General features: G+C 38.2%; 1 protein-coding gene across 4 annotated transcripts in view; it reads left to right on the top strand.

The window, feature by feature from the left end:
- NFKB1 (nuclear factor kappa B subunit 1) overlaps nt 1-23,949 on the top strand; it is a 118,890-nt gene that overhangs the window by 69,706 nt on the left and 25,235 nt on the right. For all 4 annotated transcript variants that reach the window (XM_049632132.1, XM_049632134.1, XM_049632130.1 and 1 more), the window contains exons 7-11: nt 7,921-8,084; nt 10,383-10,541; nt 12,210-12,314; nt 14,777-14,868; nt 16,989-17,127. In XM_049632132.1, the coding sequence (XP_049488089.1) occupies nt 7,921-8,084; nt 10,383-10,541; nt 12,210-12,314; nt 14,777-14,868; nt 16,989-17,127 (659 nt within the window). The remainder of the gene's footprint in view (nt 1-7,920; nt 8,085-10,382; nt 10,542-12,209; nt 12,315-14,776; nt 14,869-16,988; nt 17,128-23,949) is intronic.

Below are 23,949 nucleotides of genomic sequence, written 5' to 3' on the forward strand. Positions count from 1 at the left end.
AGACTTGCCACATACTTATTTATGGAGTGTCATTGATTATTATTATTTGGCTCTAACTTGTAGGTAAGAATAGCACAGAGAGAAATTTAGGAAGATAGCCAGAGTTATTCCTTAGATTTGTCAATACTAGAAATGGAATCAAGATTACCTATTTTCATTAATATAGCTTAGGTTAAGAGTATATATTCACAAGCAGGGCACCAATCCAGCACATCAAAGAGGATCTATAAAAAATGACACTGAGGAGATAAATAACTTTTAAATTATCAAAGCCAGAGGGGTGATGGGTAGGGGATGGGTGAGATGGGATTAGGAGTACACTTACCTTGATGAGCACTGAGTAATATATGAACCTATCGAGTCACTATATTGTACAACAAAACCATATGTTAACTATACTAAAACTAAAATTAAAAAAATAAAAACAAAATTAAATAAATTATCAAAACCAAAGAATTAACTTTTCTTTAGGTTTATCAATAAAATTTAGTTTCTATTTTCAAATATATTTTGCTATCCATATTAAAATACTCATTTTTTGATGACTAAGGCATGATTGGAGGTTTGAGTGCTTAAATCTGTGGGGTTTTACCTTAAGACTTTTTTTTTTTTATTTAGCTTTCATTTTGTCTTCGTATTTCTTACTCATTTGTTTAGTTAGCTGTTAGTGTCTGTCCTCATAAAAATAATTTTAATTTGGTGTTTTATTTTTGACCTTGAAGGTCAACAATGTGTTTCAACAACATTTTAGTTCTCTGAAGTTTTCAATCAGTGGAAACTATCTGTTACTTGACTTTCTTTAAGCCACTTTCCTTACCAATAATCACCACACCCTCTGTTTCCTGGCAGCCCTAATTTAGAGAGATGTGAAGTCTTTTTTTTTTAACTAATATTTACAGCATATACCAATTGTAAGCACTAGAAGTAAATATATAAATATAAAAGAGAAACAAGGCCTCCGTCAATGAGCTATTAAATTGGTGGTTTTGTAGGTCCAAAAACAATTACTAGCAGTTTCATAATATTAAACCTTAACACACAGAAAAGATGCTGTTTGGAGAAAATGGACAAAATATGGAGTGAAATTGGAAGTGTCCAACTTCCAAATTAAAGTATATATTGTGAGTCAGGGGTGCTTTTGAATCTTGTGCCAGCTATAAATCAGTGTTTGAGTCCTGACAGGTAGAAGGGCCAGATGGAAGGGCCACTGTAGAATCCCAACCTAATGACATGGGGATTCAAACCAACCCAGGGGGCAGCAGTAGTTCTCAGATGATGATGATGATGATGATGATGATGATAATGGAAACATCTGGCACAGTGCAGAGGATTTCAAACCTGGCTGCTAATTAAAGTCACTTTCGGTCACTTTATATTACTTTTTAAATTTTTTTTAGTTTTGATTTATTTTTCAGAGAAAGAGAGAGAGACAGAGTGCGAGCGGGAGAGGGGCAGAGAGACAGGGAGACAGAATCCGAAGCAGGCTCCAGGCTCTGAGCTGTCAGCACAGAGCCTGACGTGGGGCTCGAACTCACAGACTGCAAGATCATGACCTGAGCCGAAGTCAGACAATCAATCGACTGAGCCACCCAGGCGCCTCTAATATTAACTCTTTAAAGCGTACAGGTCTATGAATTTTGACAAGTACTCAAATAAGAATCACAGTCAAGGAAGGTATAGAATAGTACCATTGCCCCCAAAATCCTGTGTGCCCCTTTAGAGTCAGCTCTACCTTGCAGTCCACCCCATGGCAACTCCTGATCTGTCTCCTATACATATAGGAATGTGCCAGAATGACATACAAATGGAATCATGCAATATGTAGCCTTTTTGAGTCTGGCTTCTTTCACTTAGTATCATGCATTTAAGATTCCTCCAGGTTGTTGTGTGTATCAGCGGTCTTATTCCTTTTCATTACTAAGTAGTATTGCATTGTATCGATGTATCACAGTCTGTTTATCAATCCACCTGCTAAAGAACATGAAGTTTATTTTCCATTTTGGATGAGAGAACCACTTTTTGTGTGAACATAAGTTTTCATTTTTGGGGGGCTTGGGTAAATACAGAGGAGTGAAAATGAAGGGACAGATGCTAAGAGTCCATTTGTCTTGATAAGAAACTACCATATTGTTTTCCAAAGTGGCTGTATCATCTTGAATTCCCATGTATTAACATTTATGATTCTCGATTTTTTAAGTTGCATGTGCTGTCTTTTAATAATAATGTCCACTCTTGTTTTCTTTTACATTTTATCCTATAAATTTTCAAACATACACAAAAGTAGAAAGCATAGCATAATGAACCCCCATTGTACTCATCACCCAGCTTCGACAATTAATTACTACCTCTTCATTTAAATATACCCCTGCCTAGATATCTTTCATTTATGGATATCTAAGTTAATTCAATACTGTTAAGAGGATACTTTGTATGATTTCAGTCCTTTTAAGTTTATTGAGACTTGCTTTGTGGATCAGAATATGTTATGTCTTGGTAAATGTTCCTTGTGCACTTAAAAAGAATGACTAGTCTAATCAAGTTGAATGCATGTTCTAAAATGTCAGGTCAAGTTGTGTGATAGTGTTGTTCAAGTCTTCTGTATCCTTACTGACTTTCCCCCTACTTGTTCTAGAAATTATTGACAGATGGGTGTTGAAATCTCAGACTATATTTATAGATATATCTGTTTCTTCCTCCAGTTTGTAAGATTTTGCTTCTTGTATTGTGAAGTTCTTTTATTAGATACATAAACATTTAGGATTCTTATGTCCACTCAATGAATTGATCCCTTTATCGTTATGAGATGACCCTCTTTTATCCCTGGTAATATTTTTGCTCTAAAATCTACCTTGACTGATACTGTTTTACGTATTTCAGCTTTATTTTGATTAACCTTAGCTTGGAACATTTTTTTTTCCATCCTCTTAGTTTTAAGCTGTTTGTGTCTTAATATTCAAAGTAAATATGCACCGCATATAGTTGGGTCTTATTATTTTTATTCCATCCGATGCTCTCTGCCTTTTAATTGAGGTGTTTAAATAATCTGTATTTAATCTGATTACTCATAGAGCTGTGTTTCATTCTACCCTCTTGCTATTTGTTTTCTGCTTGTCACGTCTGATTTTTGTTCCCCTTTTCCTCTTTTTTCTGCCTTCTTTTAGATTAATTATGATTTTATTTTATCTTCCTTTTGGTTTATACCTCTATAGTTTTTAGAAGTTGTTTTACAGCTTGTTACACTATATACATCTTTCACTTATCTTAGTCTCCCTTTGAGTAACACCGTGTGTCTTCATATATCATATATGAACAACACTTCAGTTTCCCCTCTCGGCCCTTGTGCTATTGTGTACTCTATTTTACATCTATATATGTGATAAGTTCCACAATATATTGTTTTTTATTTTTGTTTTTAATGCTCAATTATCTTTTCTTTTTTAACATTTATTTATTTTTGAGAGGCAGAGAGAGACAGAGCATGAGTATGGGAGGGGCAGAGAGACAGGGAGACACAGAATCCGAATCAGGCTTCAGGCTCTGAACTGTCAGCACAGAGTCTGACATGGGGCTCAAACTGGTCAACCACAAGATCGGACGCTTAACCAACTGAGCCACCCACCCAGGTGCCCCTATGCTCAATTATCTTTTAAAAGAAATTTTAAATAAGGAAAAAAGTATTTATATTTAAACATGTATTTATCATTTACAGTGCCCATCATTCTGTTTCATAGGTCAACATTTCTGTCTGGTGCCATTTTTTTCTGCCTGAAGCCCTTCCTCTCCTTTTTCTTCTACTGCTGGTCTGCTGCTGATCAGTTCTTCAGTTATCAAACGTCTATAAGCTCTTTACTTTGTCTCTGTTTTAGAAAGATATTTTTGAAGAATATAGAATTCCAAGTTGACAGAGTTCTTCTTTCACATTCTGAAAATATACTACCCCATAGGTGTTCTGGCTTTTGCCTTGCTTCCATCAAGAGGTCTGCTGCCCTCCTGATATGTTGTTCCTCTTCACATCAAGTGCCGTATCTTCTCTATCAGCTCTAGATTTTCTCTTTATTAGTTTTTCCTTTCTCCTCACTAATTTGAAGCAGTTTGATTAAATGGGCATTAATGTAGTTTTCTTCATGTTGTTTGTGCTTGGGGTTCATTGAGATTTTTGGATCTCTGGGTTTATAGTTTTTTTAAATAAATTTTAAACTTGTCAGCTATTACTTTTCAAAATATTTTTTTCCATCCACTCCTCATTTTCCTCTTCTCCTGAAGCACCAATTACATGTGTATTTGGCTTTTAAAATTATCCCACAGCTCACTGGAGATCTGTCTTTTTAAAATTTGTTCTTTTTCCTGTGTTTCATTTTGAACAATTCTATCACTGTGTTCTCAAGTTCACTAATCCTTTTGTCTGTAGTGTCTAATCTGTTTTTCATTCCATTCGGTGTATTTTTCTTTTGAGACATTGCCGTTTTTTCATCTCTATAGGTTTGCTGGAGGTCTTTTTTTAAATATCTTCCATGTGTCTCCTTAATATTCTAAAGCTTTTTATTATCTTGACCCTATACAATATATCCATAATAGCTATTTCAATGTATGTGTCTTTAAATTCTGTGTTCTGTCTCACATCTGTATCTGTTGCTATTGATAGATTTTTATCCTCATTATGAGTTGTATTTTCCTATTTTTTGCATGCCTGATAATTTTTGATTGAATGGCAGACATTTTGAATTTCGGATTGTTGCATGCTGTCCTTTTTCTTTTTCTTTCCTTTCTTTCTTTCTTTCTTTCTTTCTTTCTTTCTCTCTTTCTTTCTTTTGTATGCCTCTGAATATTTTTGAACATTGATAGAAATTAAATTTGGGAGCAGTTTTATCCTTCCTAGACTTACTTCTAAGCTTTGTTAGGGAAACAGGAGCAGCCTTTAGGGTTAATTTGACACCATTGCAAAGCCAGTAACTTTCTGAATATTCATGCTGATGATTTATGTATTACAAGATTTCTTGAACTATTCCAGCCCCATGTGTGCTCCAAGAAATCTTTGTCTGCTTCTTTCTTGGTTGTTTTTTGTTTTTTGTTTTTCTTGTTTTGTTTAGATTTTTCCTCAGCCTTGGGTTGTTTCGTCACACACATCTCCAATCAGTACTTAGCTGAAGACTCAAGGCAGAACCTGTGTACATCTCTGAGTATCTCTGTGTGTGGCTCTTCTCTGGTTCTCTGCCTGTGAATTCTGGCCCCTTTGGCCTTCTCAGATTTTTAACTCAATCTCCAAACTCGGGGAGATGGCCAGGTCTGTTTAGAGTCTCCCTTCCTATGCTGCAATCAGAAAACTCTAGGCATTAAACCAGCATAATTGTAGGATTCACCTTAGTTGCTCTCTTAAGGATCAGTGTCCTGTGCTGCCATTGTTCAGTGTTGGAAAACCATTTTTTCATATGTTTTATGTTATGTAAGGTGAAAGACTCAATCTGGTCTCTGTTACTCCCATCATTATCTGAAACAGAAGACTGGCTTCTATATTGTTCCATTTATTACCAGAGTAAGTAAGTTATTCACATAAGGATGACGCCTTTTTCACGGGGATTAGTTAAATAATGTGCATGAAAATCACTTTATATGTGGTAAAGTGTAACAGATGTTTGCCAGTGTCATTACCTATATGGAGGTACACGTTCTATATAGGAGTCCAGCCTAAAAGGCCAAAAGATGGAGGTGTTGTTTCTATTAAAAAACTACCTGTGCCTCCAGGCATGTCATCATGTCCCATTGCACCTTTTCTGTGCTGTGCTAATTCATGCATTCATTTATTCAACAGACACGTGTTAGACACCCATATGTCAGGCACTGTTCTAGGCACCAGAGATCTCTGCCCTCAGGAGTTTATATTCTCTTGGTCTGTTTTCTTCTCTGTGTGTCTCAGCTATTCTACTTTTTCTTTTTTAGTATAATTGACACACAATGTTTACATTAGTCCCAGGTGCACAGCATAGCGATTTAATAAATGTATACATTATGCCACAATCATGTCCTACTTTTTTCTATCACTGTCTGGACACGTGTCTCGTTATATCTCTGGACCTCTGTATGAGTGCTCATCTCATTCTGCCTTCACCTTCTATATTTTCTTCGCCTAGTTCATCTGGTCTTCCCACACCATCTTAGTCCTTATTATCTTAGACTATCTTTGTCTTTGTTTCATCTAGTCCAGTTGTTACAATATTTCTGTCTTTCCCTTACTAATCTTTTTTCTTTCTTTCTGAATAAAAGCCAGAGCAAAAGAAAAGTCTTGGCAAAAGCTTACAAGGCTTTAAAAGATCTGTGCCCCCACTTTGCTCTTTGAACTTTTCTTTTTGTTTTTAAATGTTTATTTATTTATTTTGAGAGAAAGAGAGAGATCGGGAGATGGGCAAAGAGAGAGGGGGAGAGAGAGAGAATCCCAAGCAGGCTCTGCGCTGAGCATGAGCCCAACATGGGGCTCGATCTCCCGACCATGAGATCGTGACCTGAGCCAGAATCAAGAGTCGGATGCTTAACTGACTGAGCCGCACAGGCTCCCCGGCTCTTTGAACTTTTCACTTACTACTGGTCTCTTGCTGATTTTCCTCCAGCAGCATTGGCCTCCTTGCTATTGTCTTCCGAAAACACCAGTCGTGGTCCTCCCTCGGGGTCTTTGAACTTGTTACTCTTTCCACCTTGAATACTTTTCCGTATATCCACATCTTTTCCCTCACCTTCTTTCAGTCATTGCTCACTTGTCATCATTTCAGTGACGCCCTGTCTGGCCTATCCCTACTTTAAAGCATCATGTCTTCTAAGTGTACCTTTCCTTTTCTCCGTTCCCACCTTATTTATTTATTTTATTTATTTATTTCTTGGTACTCTTAATGCCTTCTCAATTATACCGTAAAATTTGCTTCTCTATTTGTTTCTTCTCTCTGGTTACACTAGCACATAAATTCTATGGAGGGAGGGATTCCTGAGTGCTGACAAAAGCATCCAGGACACTGCCTGGCACTAATAAGGAGCTGAACAAATATTTGTTGAATGAATGGGTCTCCTTGGTAAAGTACTTTTTTGTTGTTGTATTATGTTTATTGAATATACTTTCTTGTTTCATGAACTTTAAAAATTAGTGTCTGGAGTATTTTATATAATTTCTCCAAAATCCCTTAAATTGCTTTATTTAGCTTATTAAAATGTTTTATCCTATAGGTATGTAGGTTTCATGAGATAAAAGTGCTCCATCCTGAAAACATGGAGAATTTGATGGCATTCTAGTGGTAATAATTCCAGCCTCACAGATCACCCAACAGAAGATGGGACTCCATGTAGAGTTTAAATCCTATCCAGAAAGCCAAAGATGAGCCAAAAGAAAAAAATTCTTCGAGTTATAATATTATTCTTATTCTTTAAAAAAAAAAATTTAGATAAGTTAGTACTGTATTCAGAATTTGAAAAAAAAATTTAAACAACTGTCCTGGAAAATTGGTTAAAATGAGTCTAGGTAAAACTTCCTTAGTAGTGTATATGTATATGTATATGTATATGTATATGTATATGTATGTGTATATGTATGTATACACACACACACACACACACACACACGTATACCCTACTCGCTTAATCATCATTTGAAAATCTAATAAACTCTGAAAACCAAAAGATTTTGCTGAGTTCGCCACAGACTCATTTGGTGGCAAAACCCAATCTGACCCGATGTGTGGTGGTTTATAGTCTTTATTATTCCTTGGTAACTCTACTCTATATGTTTCACTGTAGAAATAGTAATGTGTTTGATTACAGTGTGGGCTCCAGTGATTGAGGCCTGTGTGTTTTTTAAAAGCCATTTTGCTAAAGTGAAACCAGACTCTAGTCATTGACTGCCTAACCTTTAGTGCTTGTTGTGGCTGTTTTTGCCTTTTTCTCCAGCTTTGCAAACTTAGGTATACTTCATGTGACAAAGAAAAAAGTATTTGAAACACTGGAAGCACGAATGACAGAGGCATGTACAAAGGGCTACAATCCCGGACTTCTGGTACATCCTGATCTTGCCTATTTGCAAGCAGAAGGCGGAGGAGACCGGCAGCTCACAGGTGAGTGCCATGCCACCAACCTTGATCCTTCAAGATCAGGCTCTCCTTTGCTTGTGTGTAGACCAGGTGCTCCTGTGTGTGCCTCATGTTTCTCCTTCTCCCAGAATTTAGTGCCCCACACCACCACCACACCTTCCCTGCTCAGAAACCTTTTGACGGCATCCTGCTATTTTCTAGAATAAAATTTGTATCTCCCTAGCTTGGTACACAAAGCTCTCAGTCTGGCCCCAGCCACCTTTCCAGATTCATCTCCAATTCCATCATGTACCCACCTCTCCCCATTACTACCCCCCGATACCTGATACATATTCATACCTCTGTAGGTACCTACCTAAAACACCCCACCCTGCCCTTTCCAGCCTGTCAAACCCAGTTCATAGTTCAACACTTAGTTCAAAGAACACCTCTTCTTCTGCCTTCCCCCGCTCACCTTATGGTAAGGAATCTCTTTGGGCTCTTCAGGCACATCATAAACTATTCTCTTTCTCATACAAATGCTATGATTTTGTGTTTTCCTGCTTTTACCTGTATTTTTCTCTTTCAACTCCAATCCTTGTCCTACCACACGTACAAAAGTGTCTGCTTTTAAACCTTGTCCATTGGTCTGGTAATCCTGTGATCACCTCCTACTCCGGCAACCCCAAATCGATCACCGTTTTTCCACTGAACATGTTCTGACATCCAGACCCAAAACCTTCCCGTCACCTCTGAACCCTTCTTGCCTGTGTTGCATCTCTAGTCTGTGGCCCTGCTCTTCTGTGCTCTCTCGCACACTCCACTCCTCACTCCATTTTCCTTGCTCTGCTTCTGTCCCTCCCCACTTGTGATCCAGTGTATACCCTGTGACCAGATGGGTCTCACAAAAGCCTCCACCTCACCACCGCTCAGTATTGCCCTGCTGCCTACAAAATCCCAATTCTGTAAGTTGGCCCCAGTCTGCGTTTCCAACTGTTTCCCACTGCATACCTTCTTGCCAAACTGAGCTATTCCACAGAGGCACCATGATTTCTCACTTCCTCACCATGGCACATTCTTTCTATTCTTGCTGCTCCCTCTTCCTGGAATGCCTTCCTTTACTCTCTTCATGAGTTCAAGTTGTACCATCCCTTCAAGATTTAGAACATACATCTCCTCTGTTCCAAAGCCTCTGGATGCTCCCCTCCTTTGCAATTCCATACCTCTTCATCTGTAGCTCTTTTATAGTACTCACCACTCGAATTATCACCTCTGATGATGTAGTAAGTTAAATATGACTATATCCATCAGCACAAAAGCTCCACCAAGAGGCAAAGGAGGAGTCAAATGCAGTTGAGTCATTGACTTTCTCCAGAAGCACTTTTTGAGCACCTGCTATGTGCCAGGCACTGTGCTGGGCACTGTGGAATGAACGTAGTCCCTGTGCTCACAGAGCTTTTGGAATACTTAATTTTCACAGCTTGCAATACACCTGATGTGTCATCAGCTTGTTGCATTCCATTATGTCACATCTTTGCTGTCTTTAACTATAATTGTAGGGAGAAAAAGGAGAGGTCAGGGGAAGATAAGAAAGAGGAGGGGCAATTTGGGGGCACCTGGGTGGCTCTGTCCAAGTGTCCAACTCTTGATTTCGGCTCAGGTCATGATCTCACAGTTCATGAGATCTGAGCCCTGCCTCAGGCTCTGTGCTGACAGCGCGGAGCCTGCTTGGGATTCTCCCTCTCCCTCTCAGTGCCCCTCCCCTGCTTGTGCTCTCGCTGTCTCTCTCAAAAATAAATAAACTTAAAAAAAAAGAGAGAGGTAATTTGGTACACAGAGGACAGTTTTTACTGTAATCCAGAGAAAATCCAGGTCTTCTTTTGATGCCTTTAATATGGGTGATATAAATGAGACAATTTTTAAAATTGTATTAGCAAAAATTTAAAAAAAAAAAAAAAAAAAAAAAGGGGCGCCTGGGTGGCGCAGTCGGTTAAGCGTCCGACTTCAGCCAGGTCACGATCTCGCGGTCCGTGAGTTCGAGCCCCGCGTCAGGCTCTGGGCTGATGGCTCGGAGCCTGGAGCCTGTTTCCGATTCTGTGTCTCCCTCTCTCTCTGCCCCTCCCCCGTTCATGCTCTGTCTCTCTCTGTCCCAAAAATAAATAAAAAACGTTGAAAAAAAAATTAAAAAAAAAAATTGTATTAGCAATACAAATACTTGCAAAAGAAAAAATAGAGTTATTTTAACTCATGTTCTTTATTTGGGCTTTACAAAAGCATCTTATCTAAAACGTGCTCACTTTACTCTTTCCCTGGGTATGAATGCGCGGTGCTGTATGGTCCTAGATCGGGAAAAGGAAATCATCCGCCAGGCAGCTCTTCAGCAGACAAAGGAGATGGACCTCAGCGTGGTGCGGCTCATGTTTACAGCTTTTCTCCCAGATAGCACCGGCAGCTTCACAAGGCGCCTGGAACCCGTGGTATCGGATGCCATCTATGACAGCAGTGAGTCCTTGAATTCTAACAGGAGGCAGCTTAGTGTAGCATTAAGCACCGACTTCTAACCCTACCGTTGGCAGTTACTAGCTCAAAGTCCCAGGACAAGTAATTTAATCACTTGGAGCCTCACATTTATTGTCTACAAAATGGGAATGCTAAATTCTAGCTTAAAAAGTTAATGTCTAGGCACGCCTGGGTAGCTCAGTCGGTTAAGGGTCCGACTCTTGACTTCAGCTCAGGTCATGATCTCCTGGTTTGTGGAATCGAGCCCCTGTGTCCGGCTCTGCACTAATAGCGAGGAGCTTGCTTAGGATTCTCTCTCTCTCTCTCTCTCTCTCTCTCTCTCTCTCTCTCAAAAATAAATAAACTTAAAAAAAGTTGATGTCTAGATTAGAAGTGAATGTTATGAGGTGCCCAATAAATATGGTTATCCTTCCTCACATGTACATGTTGGTCTCTTACATGCCATTTCACAATGGCAAATCTTTTATTATTTATGAATTCCTATACTGTTGGTACTCTCAGATAGAAAAATATCTCAATATTTTTCATTGAGGCTCTAAAGAGATGTTAATAAAAACAACTGTTATTCTAGTCCATCTTCATTCTTACATAGTACAGCTTTTATCGAGAGAGGAGGGTTAGCTGAATGAGTAGCATAGATAGTACATGGCTTCAAAATTCTATTTCAGTCTGTACTTCCTAGAACTTTTTAAAAAAGTTTTACAATGGTCTTCAGCATTTACCATGCAGATTTCTTGTTTGCTATGTATAGGATTTATTGAACAAATATTTCAAAAGAGCCTGCAAGCATGATATTTAGGCTCGCTGAAAGTTTATAGAGTTTGGTCTAAGTAGAAAACTCCATGCCTCTAGTACAACAGCTAACTGATTTCTCTAACTTCAACAAGTTTGAAGGGAAGTGAAAGAGTTATAATATGATGTAGACTTGTATACTAAAGATCACCTTAAAATGCAGCTGTGGGAGCAAAAAAAAAAAAAAAAAAGGAAGCTTTATACTATTACCACAAGAAACTTTTGCCCCTAACCACACAGAATTCTAATTTAGTCTGGGGAAAAGAAATATTACAGCTCCATTTTTCTTTTCTGTAAAATAAAGATGTATAAATAATTTAAGAAAATTGTGCTTTTTCTACATTTTTAAGACTCTTATAAATAGTATATCGGTATCATGGAAATAATTGAAGGTCTTGACACAAATGAAATTCCACGAATCCATTGGTTTGGAACTTCCTGAAACATCAGAAAAACTCTTTCTCTTTCTGTATGAATCTTTCTTACTGTGTTAGTAGAAGAAACAAACACTGTTCTTTCTGCCCCATCTGTTTGAGTGGTAATGAATGATCCATGCTCAAGAAGTGAAGACTTCTGAAGACTTGCGAAGGTTTTTTTGTTTTATTTGTATCCTTGTTAAAGCGATGAGTGAAAGCATCTATTTGTTTTTTTAATTAAAGTATAATTAACATACAGTGTTATATTAGTTTAGCATGTACAACATATTGATTAAACAATTCTGTATATTAATGCTCATCACAATAAACTATTTAAACTTTCTTTTGGTTAATGTGTGCTAAGAGCAGGATTCCCCATAAGAGACTGTCTTGTGAAGCTGAGGATAAACCATGATGTTTGTTGTTTTTCTCCTGTGGACAGAAGCCCCCAATGCATCCAACTTGAAAATTGTAAGAATGGACAGGACAGCTGGATGTGTAACTGGAGGGGAAGAGATTTACCTTCTCTGTGACAAGGTTCAGAAAGGTAAATATATGCTCCAGTCTCAAGGTGTGAAATGTAATTCTGAGTGTGTCTGTGAGTCCCTTTTTGACAGTAAATCCCATAATATCCCTCTTCTGCCATAGAACTCCTTTAGAAAATTTACACATTTCACCTCTTCCAAATATGTCTGTGTTTTTTCAACCCAACTAATTCATTTAAAAAATTTTGATAGTAGTGGGACACCTGGTTGGTTCAGTTGGTTAAGTGTCTGACTCCTGATTTTCGGTCAGGTCATGATCTCCTGGTTCACATGTTCGAGCTCCACATCAGGCTCGGGATTTTCTCTCTCCCTCTCTCTCTGCCCCTCCCCACTCATGCTTGCTGTCTTTCTCAAAACCAATAAATAATCATAAAAAGATTTTTTTTTCAATAGAAGTAAAGAGAATTAAGAAAATAATGACAATTGTAATCAGTGACATTTAAGTGTTTCTGTACTTTAAATTTTGCTATCTGAACTTAGTTAAACTAAAATAAATGAGTAATAATAGCTCATGCTTCACACACACACACACACACACACACGCATGCACATGGACACAGAATAAATAATGCTTTACATAGTATAAAATCGTTTATTTTGTTTATCTTGCACGGTTTTGTTGCAACACTGAGAAGCTGAGAGAGCTTCTCCAGATACTTTCATGTGACACTCTGATGTCATTAAGAAAAAGAAAGAGAATAGGAACCGTGGGGAAATTCTCAGAGCATGTTTCTCAGAATTTTCACTTTCAGAAAACATTCTTGGCATTTACCTTTCATTAGCTATGATACAAGATTTATAAACTAGCAAAAGCTGAAGGAGATTGTGTTATTTTCTCAAACAACTCATTTTTAAAATACAGTGATAGAGTGTATAGTGTAATAAAGATCTACTCACTACAAAATGATGAGCATTTTCAAAGTAAGGAGTGCGTAACCAAAAATATAGCTCCTAAATAAAAGAATGATGACTTTAAAAAAAGAAAATTCTCATTTGAGGCAAATGGCCTGAGGTTAAAAAGTCAGAAAAAATGGGATCAGATTGTAAGGTAAAGGCATATATCTTTATCCAAAAAATGTTTACACTTTCTGTGCATATCCTGGTATTAGTCTTTTAACCCATTGTATCCAAGTAATATGCATTTCCAAATTCTTGGTGTGCATACAGTGAGTAAACACAATCTGAGTACCTTTATTTGTAAATGTGATTCTTAATCATTATCATTACATTACATCTCTTATTAAAAGAAGTGTTATAGCTGCCTGTCTTAAAGCATCTTAGTAACTAGATTTAAGGGAGTCCTACCTGAAAGAAAGGGAATCAACCAGGAGATAGTGAGATATTTTATCCACCTCCAACCCCAACATTTCTAAAATTCTGTGGGTGTTTTTGGTTTTGTTTTTTTGTTTTTTTGTTTGAGAGAGAGAGAGAGAGAGAGAGAGAGAGAGAGAGTATGAGCAGTGAAAGGACAGAAGGAAAAGGAGAGAGAGAGAATCCTAAGCAGGCTCCACGCCCAGGCTCACAAGACCATGAGATCATGACCTGAACCAAAATCAAGAGTTGGATGCTTAACTGACTGAGCCACCTGGGCATCCCTAAAATTCTATTTAAATAGAAATATGAACTTAGTTTTCATAAGTCAATAGTGCAGTCCCTCCTATAAAATGGGAAGTGAATCCAGAGAGATGTCAATCTGAGTTATATTGTCATATTTCTGCAGAAGTAGAGTCCATGATGCAAGTGTGAAATTTAGGCAGTCTAATCCAAAGGGACTTGACCAATATAATATTTGTAACAACTTCTCAATATGGACTGATAAAGTATTATAGGGAAGTAGCATAGTAGAATGATCGTGAGCCTGGATGGAGTCCGTGTTCATATTCTGGCTTCTCCATTTACTAGCTGTTCAACCTTGGATGAGTTACTTAATCTCTTTGCACTCCAGTTTCTCTTCTGCAAAATGAGGATATTAATAGTACACCTGCATTTCAAAGTTATTGTGGGGGTTAAGTCAGTTAATGTATACATATAATTCACTTAAATTAGTGCTTGCCATGCAGTTAACTTCATGTAAGTTAAATATTATTATGTAGATCTATATGGAGTTTGAACCACCTTTTGGGGTTCTGATATTCTTCAATATCCTTCATGTTCCTCAGGAATGATTTGGGTTAGTGATGGAGAAGTGAGAAAGGCAAAGACTGATTAAGAGAAAAGTCAGACTGAATAGGTAAATCTAGTATTCTCTCAATGTAAATGAAACTCAAGGTCCATTACTGTGGTAACTAATAAAGAAAATTTCAGTAATTTTGAAAATTTCAAATGATTTAAACGTCTATTTCTTAGTAACTACTTTTTTAAATGTTTAAGTACATTGTAGGTAAAATCTTGAACCAGCTGAAAGTTTAGCATGTTGTGAAATATTATTATGTGAAATTAAACACCTGAATGTGACTGTTTGCAGATGACATCCAAATTCGATTTTATGAAGAGGAGGAAAATGGTGGAATCTGGGAAGGATTTGGAGATTTTTCTCCCACAGATGTTCATAGACAAGTAAGTGGATGATGATAATGCTGATGATGATGATTTTGCATTTTCTGTCTCGTTGAAATTCAGTACTTAATTTCCATATATGAAAAAGGAAAAATCATACTTATTTAACTTTCATAAAAGAGTACTATTTTTAAGACTCTTGCAGGTCTTCCAGAAAAGTCACCTACCATAGAATTATGAGCAAAAGCCTTAGTCCATTGGCTCTGAAACCATGTCAAGACATTTCATGTGGGTGTCTGATCACCTAACCATTAAGGCAGTGGCCCTTGGGTCTGTTAGTGGAAATATTTTAAGTTTTTGTATTAGACTTCTCAGACTGCCATGACAAAATACCATAGATTAGGTGTATTAAACAACAGAAATTTATTTCATCACAGTTCTGGAGGTTAGAAGTCCCAGATCAAGGCCCAACAGGGTTGGTTATTGGTTTAAAGCTCTCTCCTCCTGGCTTGCAGACAGCTGCCTCTGGCTCTGTCCCCACATGACAGAAAGAGAGAGAGAGAGAGAGTAAGCTCTCTGGTGTCTCTTCCTATAGGACCACTAATCCTATCCAATCACAACCCAACCCTCATGATCTCATTTAACATTAATTATTTCCATAAAAGCCATTTCCCCAAATAATGCCACACTAGGGGTTAAGGCTTCAAAATACGAATTCTGAGGGAACACAATCAGTCCATTACGGTGTTCTACCAGAGTAATTATGACAACACTTTTGGAAAGGTTTTCTAATGAAAAGTATTGAAAGGAAGAGACTTCTACTACAGACTGATATCATCATGATAAATCAAGATTTCCCAGTGACAAATGAGTGTATGACTAAGAGATAGAAATGCTATATCCCCGTCTCCATCACTCTGAGTGATTGAGAAATACTATTTTCACACACACAAAATTGGAAACAATCCAAATGTCCACCAATAAGTGGCCAGTAAATAAATTATGGTGTGTCTGTGTGATGAACTATTACGCAGTTATTAAAGAGAATGTGTAATCTCTGAATATGGAAAAAATCTCAAACATACAACATTAAAAATTTTTTAAAGATATAAAACCAAGCGATGTCAGAAAGATTGGATGTTCACGTTTGCATATGCATAAGGAAACTATGGAAGAATACAAAAAGAATTAATAATTTCACTGTGTTTACCTCTGGGGACAGGCACACAGTGGGGACCACCTAGATGGGGGACGGGAGTTGGCAAGGAGAATTTTCACTATATGCCATTGTATACCTTTCTGTATTTTACAAAGTCTTGAACCTTGTGAATACACCACATAGTGAAAAAAAAAAAAATCAAACAAGAAACTGTAAAAATGCCTAACTATTGTGGCACTGACAGAAATTAATGAAGAGGTTGTCTTAGAGGTGTTACAGAATGCCCTCTATCCCTAGAGCGTTGGCCATCCTCCCTTCAAAATACACGGACCCTGTTAGGATGTCTCTGCAGGATTTAGCTTCCTCTTCTCATCAGCCAACCTGTGGGCTCATTGTAGTAGCACATTCTTCACTCTCTCTTTCGACAACCAGTCTTTCTGATGTTGCCTTGTAAATAATTTTGGAGCACTTTAAGGCTGATTTAGAAGAGAAGAAGGAGGTGTATGCAATGCATTTTACTCACATGATTATTTTCAACTGGAAGGCATTTAAAATATTAGACAAATAAAAATAAAGATTTGCAAAATATTAGCATAGTCTCATTTTAAATTTTTTTTTTTAACGTTTTATTTTATTTTTGAGACAGAGAGAGACAGAGCATGAACGGGGGAGGGGCAGAGAGAGAGGGAGACACAGAATCGGAAGCAGGCTCCAGGCTCTGAGCCATCAGCCCAGAGCCTGACACGGGGCTCGAACTCACGGACCGTGAGATTGTGACCTGGGCTGAAGTCGGACGCCTAACCGACTGAGCCACCCAGGTGCCCCTAGCATAGTCTCATTTTAATTCACAGTGGCAATTTAATCACAATGTATGGGTATAGAATTCTGAGTTTGTAACTTTCTCTAGGATGCTGTAATTTTTAGTTTAATTAAACATAATTATTAATACGTTTAATGAGTAGCATTGCTGGAAAAACAAAATGTAGGCCTACCCTAATGTTTGGGTCTTTGTATCCTGCAGTTTGCCATCGTCTTCAAAACGCCAAAGTATAAAGATGTCAACATCACAAAACCGGCTTCCGTATTTGTCCAACTTCGGAGGAAATCTGATTTGGAAACTAGCGAACCCAAACCTTTTCTCTACTACCCTGAAATCAAAGGTAATTGGGTTACTTACATTCTTGTGACCGTTCCCGTAAAAGGACAGAGCTGATTAGAAGAGATTAGTTGTTCACTTCCTTTGAATGGCTTCCTAGGAACTTGCCCCTGGGCCCATGGTACTTATTTTTAGAGAAGAGAGAAGTATTATACTATTTTGGGGTCATGGAATTGAGTCCAGCCTTTCAAAATAATCTTATTTTTACCAAGCTTATATGAGATTTAGACAGTTGAGAATTTGTCTTTGAATCTGAGAATCTGTCATTTATTGAGGATCTCGGGGTTTGGGCAGTTGAGATGGACCTTATGATAAGGCTTGCTGTTCAGGAGATTCAGCCCCTCCATCATCTGGCCTCAGGCGATAAAACAGGATACTCAGCCACCATGCAGTGCAGAACCATAAAAATGAATAAAGCACCATTCTTTTCCTCACAAAAGATACCCCGAGAAGGGGAGATAGTCTCCTTACATATTTATAATGTGATTTATGATTTTGATAAGCTCCAAAAGGGAAGCATCTACAAACACCTATGAGAATGCCAAGGAGAGAGGACCCTTAATTCTATAGAAGCCACCAAGAAGTAGGCTTCTTCAAGGTCCTTCAACCTGGGGGTGTATTTCAGTAGTTAGGTGAGAAACAAGGAAGGAAAGTGTTTCCTAGGCTTGGAAACTTGAGGAGCTGAACAATTAATGTTAGTTCAGAGAGAAATGAGCCTTTTGGGCACGGAGATGGACCACTGAAGACCAAGACAGGTAAGGAAGGCCAAGGCCAGGCTCAGAAGTGCTGTGATTGGCAGCTGAAGAATTCTGATTGATCTGGATAAGGGAATTACCAGGCCTATTTGGGTTTGGAATGATGGCTCTGACTTCCTTATATGAACACTGAGGGAACTGTCTGAGCAGCAGATGAAGAGTCCGAAGAGTAATGCAAGAATCCAAGTGAGAAATGGGGAGGTTCCTAAAGGTATTAGTGTAAGGAATGCAAGGAGACAGTGGCATTAAGCCCCAGATGCTGGTTGAGGTAGGAGGTGAAGGAGAAATTCAGGAGTCATAGATGGTTCCAGGAATCCCAGCCTAGGAAGGTTGTTATGTGGTTGAGTTGGTGAAAGAATCCAGGGAGCAAAAGTACGTTTGAGTGGACAGAGAGGGAGCTCAATTTAAAACATGTTGCATTTTTGGTTCCTCTGGCAAATTCCTAATAAGCCAATCAAAAGGCAGGACTGGAACTCAAGAGGGCAGGGTGGGAAATTCAGCATTGAGTGTATTTAATAGGCCCCTAAATGGGAAAATTGCTCAAAGATATTTCTTAACCTGGAGTCCACTGACCCCAAGAGTTCCAAGGATAGAAATGAATTTTAATATAATCAGCTTTTTTTGTAATTTTACATATTGATAGGTATGATTCTAAGAAAAGATCCGTAACACTTCACAAGACTGAAAAAGGGGTCATGGCACAAACAAAATCAGAAACCCCTGGATTAGAGGGAAGTGAGACCATAGTGGGAGGTCAATGAAATGATCGTCACAGAGCACCCAGGTCCTGGCTGATGTCTGAAGCCACAAAGGTGCTGCAGTGATGATCCACATGAGTGTTGGATCCTGTGGTAGCAATATGTGATGTGTGATCCTTGAAGAGGGCTTCTTTGCCTGTAACTCATGTTGTGGTGGGAGCATTTAGAAGATGATTCCATGAGTTCTTGTTTCTTTTCAGAGATCGTGACCTGTTTACTGATGGTCCCGATTCACAGCATTCCATTACTGTGGTGTGAAAACATTATCAACAAAAGAGCCTTTTTCCCCCCAGTCCACATAAGATTTCATGCAAAATCCCAGTGCATACACCTGACAGGCTCTGGTTAAAGTGGAAGTGGAGAGGGTTGCCTGGGTGGCTCGGTTGGTTGAGCGTCTGACTCTCGATTTCAGTTCAGGTCATGGTCTCACAGTTCACGAGTCCGAGCCCCATGTCAGGCTTTGCACTGGCAGCTTGGAGGCTGCTTGGGATTCTCTCTCTCCCTCTGTCTCTGCCCCTTCTCCACTTGCTCTCTTTCTCTTACTCTCTTTCTCTCTCAAAATAAAGAAAAAGCATTAACAAAATTAAATAAATAAATAACTACAGTGGAGGTGGGGAGCCAGCCCACCTGCCCTCACTTCCCCACCCAGTGACAACCTGAGGTCTTCCAAATGCTTCAGTCTGCAGAAAGATGAAAATCACTGCTTTTGATTAAACACTCTTTTTTAAATAGACACAGGAGAGAAATTTTTGGACTTTCTGACGGAAACAATTAATTTCTTCTCCTAAAATATGTCTTAACATAATGTCCATTTTTTTCAACACAGAGAATTATGTTTAAAAAGGATACCCAGATTACCTACACATGTATGCATCGAGAAACATTCAAAGCTGAGCTTGGTTTCTAGGCTGCCAGTCTACCTTTTCCAGTGGTATTTGTTCATCAAAAGAGTGAGATACAGCAAGGGCATGTTCAGGTGTTCATTCATAATAGGATCTATCAGATGCTCAGGTTAGAGAATGGGGTCTCCTGAAAGCTCAAATTCCTACCTGTATGCTTCAAGCACTTCCAGGCTGTCATTGACTAAAAGCTCCATGTAATACAAACAAGTAAGAAGAATCATCTGGAAAAATAAGAGTTAGAAGTTGAGCTCCACAGAAAGAATGGCCAACATATATTGTAACATATATTTATTCATTGTGAGATTAGAACTGTTTTATTGAAGGTAACAAAGTACCTTGGTCAATAAAACTTTCTGGATTGTAAATCCCAAAATGAAATAATCACAAGGAGAAATAATCACACCAGACATATAACCAGAAAAGTAGTGGGCCGGGGAGCCTGGGTGACTCAGTCAGTTTAGTATCCAACTCTTGTTTTCAGCTCAGGTCATGATCTCACAGTTCATGAGTTCAAGCCCCACATCAGGCTCTGTGCTAACAGCGTGGAGCCTGCTTGGGATTCTCTCTCTCCCCCCCTCTCTCTGCCCCTCCCCTGCTCTCTCTCTCACTCTCTCAAAAATAAATATTTTTTAAAAAAGAGAGAGAGAAGTAACAGGCCATTTAATATAAGAGTAAGTGGGGGCACCTGGGTCGCTCAGTTGGTTGAGAGACCGACTTCGGCTCAGGTCATGATCTCATAGTTTGTGAGTTCAAGCCCCGCATCGGGCTCTGTGCCGACAGCTCAGAGCCTGGAGCCTGCTTTTGATTCTGTGTCTCCCTCTCTCTCTGCCTCTCCCTCACTCATGCTCTGTATCTCTCTGTCTCAGAAATAAATAAACATTAAAAAAAATTTTTTTTTAATAAGAATATAAGAGTAAGTGTATGAAAATGAATTAAAACTATACAACCCAGGGAATCTTTGTGTACATTTCTCAGAGGTCATTGAACACACCTTCCACTGCCCCAGCCCCTGCAGTCATTCCCTGTGTCAATTTTGTGTAGTTCATTATTTTTATCAGTAAACAAAATTGTCCTATCAATGAATTTAGGTATCTATTGTCTTCTTCCACCCTCTAATAGGAAGAATATTCTTTAGTTCATAGATTTGGTCTTTCATGTTCATTAGTACATTTCCAACATCTAGAACAGTATATGTCATATATTTTATTTTGTTTTAAGTAGTCTCAATGCCCATGTAGGTAGGGCTTGAACTCACGACTCTGAGATCAAGAGCTGCATGCACTGCCGACCGAACCAGCCAGGCGTCCCTTAGTAGATGTCATATAGTAGATGCTGAGATATATCTGAGAGCTGTCTTTTTTTTTAAGTTTTAATTTTAATTCCAGTTAGTTAATACACAGTGCTATATTAGCTTTAGGTGTACAACATAGTGATTCAGTAATTTTATACATTACTCAGTGCTTGTCATGATAAGTATACTTTTGATCCCCTTTACCAATTTCCCCCATCCCCCACCAGTCTCCTGGTAACCACCAGTTTGTTCTTTATATTTAAGGGTCTGGTTTTTTGTTTGTCTCTTTTTTCTTTGTTCATTTGTTTTGTTTCTTAAATTCCACAAATGAGTGAAATCATATGGTATTTGTCTTTCTCTGACTGACTTGTTTTGCTTAGCATAATACCCTGTAGCTCCATCCATGTCATTGTAAATAGCAAGATCTTATTTTTTTTATGCCATACACACACACATACACACACACACTCACACACACACATACACACACACACACATATATATGTGTATATATATATATATGTATATATATATATATGTGTATATATATATATGTATATATATATATACGTATGTATGTATATATGTATATATATATATATACGTATATATATATATCACATTTTCTTTATCCACTCATCAGTTGAGTATATATATATATACACATATATGTATATATATACATATATATATATATATATATATATATCACATTTTCTTTATCCACTCATCAGTTGATGGACTCTTGAGCTGCTTCCATATCTTGGCTCTTATAATATGGGAGCTGACTTATTGCCTGACCAACCAAGTTGCCATCCTTATCCCAAAGGCTGTTAATTTGTTGGGTGCCATCAAGGAGGACATCAGACAAAGAAATACAACATATTCCTTTCATTGTACAGAACCATCTATTCCAGAACTCGACACCTGATATAGTTTTTGACCTTGTACCTCATGAAAATGTCATGGAGATGGTTGGGCTTAGGGAAGACAAGTTAAATAATCGAGAGAGGGACAATTGGCAAGGGAAGAAGATAGTTGAGGAACTGCTATATGAACGGCAAAAAAAAGACCATGTGATTTTTCAGTCTGAAAAGGTGGAGAATCAGAAGAAATGGAATCATAATCCTTAAATTATGAAAGGAATGCTTAGGATAGATGCAGACATCTTTACTAGCACACTAGAACCCAAAAAACACGAATGAGATACTTTTGAAGGCATACACATATCAAAACGAGGTGGATACTAAAAGTTTATCTACATTTGTGAACTAGACTATTACCTGCAATCACCAATTATTAAAGGAAGCAAAGACATTTTGGAGTGTTTCCCAAAGAATGGCAGTCTAATAGAATGGAAAGCTCACTGGCTTTGAATCTCATCTTCACTCTGCCCTGACCTCTGACAAGTCCCTTAATCATCGTAGCTTTTGTTTCCTCTTCTGTAAAAGGAAGGACCACTTAGGTCCCTTCTAGAATAGGTTGATGTTTCATAGTACAACCCATGCTGCCACTGTCAAAGGAAGACCACAGGGATACATGAATGTGATGAGACTATCTCCATGTTCAATTTTGGGGAAATTCAGGCTGGTTCTTTTATTTAAAAACTTGTCATAATGAAATATTCTGTATCAGTTTCTTGTCGTTGAAATCTTAGTGGATGTGTAATAGTTAATATTTTTAAAGTGACTGAAAAATTCCCATTTTACAGTAAAATAAAACCATTGAACATTTCTGTTTTATAAAACAGAAAAAGTACATAGCGAGTACCAAATGATCTCTTTGGTAGAACACATCAGCAGATAACATGTACTCCTGAAGATGAATAAGTTGTCTGCTTCCCTCTTGTGTTTCATATTTCTAATGAACTAATATTCAATGTGAGATCCCCAGTTTATAGGATGAGTAATAAGTATGACTATTAGTTGGTTATAGTACAACTGATGGAAAATTTTTATAAATCTGTTCAAAACCTTTGAAAAGGAAATTTGTAAAGTTTCTCTACTTTGAGGCCAATGCTTTCTAGTAGAAGCACATTCTCTTCAAAGTTGACCCACATTGGCTTTCTTCCTAACAGGTCTGGACATGATCCATTTTTAAAGGATTATTTTAAGGGTACTTTGCTATCCTACTTTTCCATGTTTCAGTCTTCCAGCTGTGCTCAGGTGACTGCAATAATCAGTAAAAGCATTCTTTCGAGCCCTGAGATGGCTGAAATAACCACAAAATTAGAAATAAGTAGAGATCTTTCTGGACATAAGCAATGGCCAAAACTAACATTGAAGAATTGGAAATAGGACAATTGTTAAGTATGAGGCTGCTGATTGAAAAAAAAAAAAAAGAATACCACATTGCCTGTTTATTTAAACAGAAATTTTACATCACCCTTTCAGTCCAAAAGAGAGAAGGGGAAAAAAAAAATACATGATAGGAAAATGAGAGAAGAGAAAGGGAAACAGAAAGAAGAAACAAGAGCTCAATAATGGACCACAATGGCAGTGGGCTGGGGAGAACAGATAGTGAGAAGCAAAAGAAAAACTACAATGACACGAGGAATGAGGAATGATAGTGCAAATGGCATCTAGACCTGGACAGCCAAAAATCTCAGAGGGCATCGCTGTGTTTTAAGTCAAGTCTTTAGACTTTCGGCCTCCTGTATCTCCTCAGTCACCAATGACTACCAATCCCTCTTTCATTGCATTCCTGGGGTCCACCCATTTGTATTATCACGGTGACCACTAAGGCACAGCCCCATTCCCTTCCATTTGCACTGTCTCTGCCTCTCACTTTGACTCTTTGTTTTGTCCTACACACCAGTGGCAGATGAATCTTCTTAAACTAGCACGCTGTACACATCATCCCCCAGTTCAGAAACATCCAGTGGCCCTCCTGCTTGTAAACTCCTTGGGTTCACAATCCAGGAGCCCGACAGTGTGGTTCCAGTCAGCCCCACTTCTCAAGACTCACTTATGCTAAACTCTCACTTCAGCTAGACTGATCCATAAGCACACAGTGCGCATTCTTTCCTTCATTATTTTGCCTCTACATCCCATTTCGAGCTCATCCTCCCATTGCCCTCTCCTGATATAAAGTGGATTCTGGAAAGCTTTTCCTGAATTT

This window comes from Panthera uncia, chromosome B1 (assembly GCF_023721935.1).
Source record: "Panthera uncia isolate 11264 chromosome B1, Puncia_PCG_1.0, whole genome shotgun sequence".
In the NCBI taxonomy this organism is placed as follows: domain Eukaryota; kingdom Metazoa; phylum Chordata; class Mammalia; order Carnivora; family Felidae; genus Panthera; species Panthera uncia.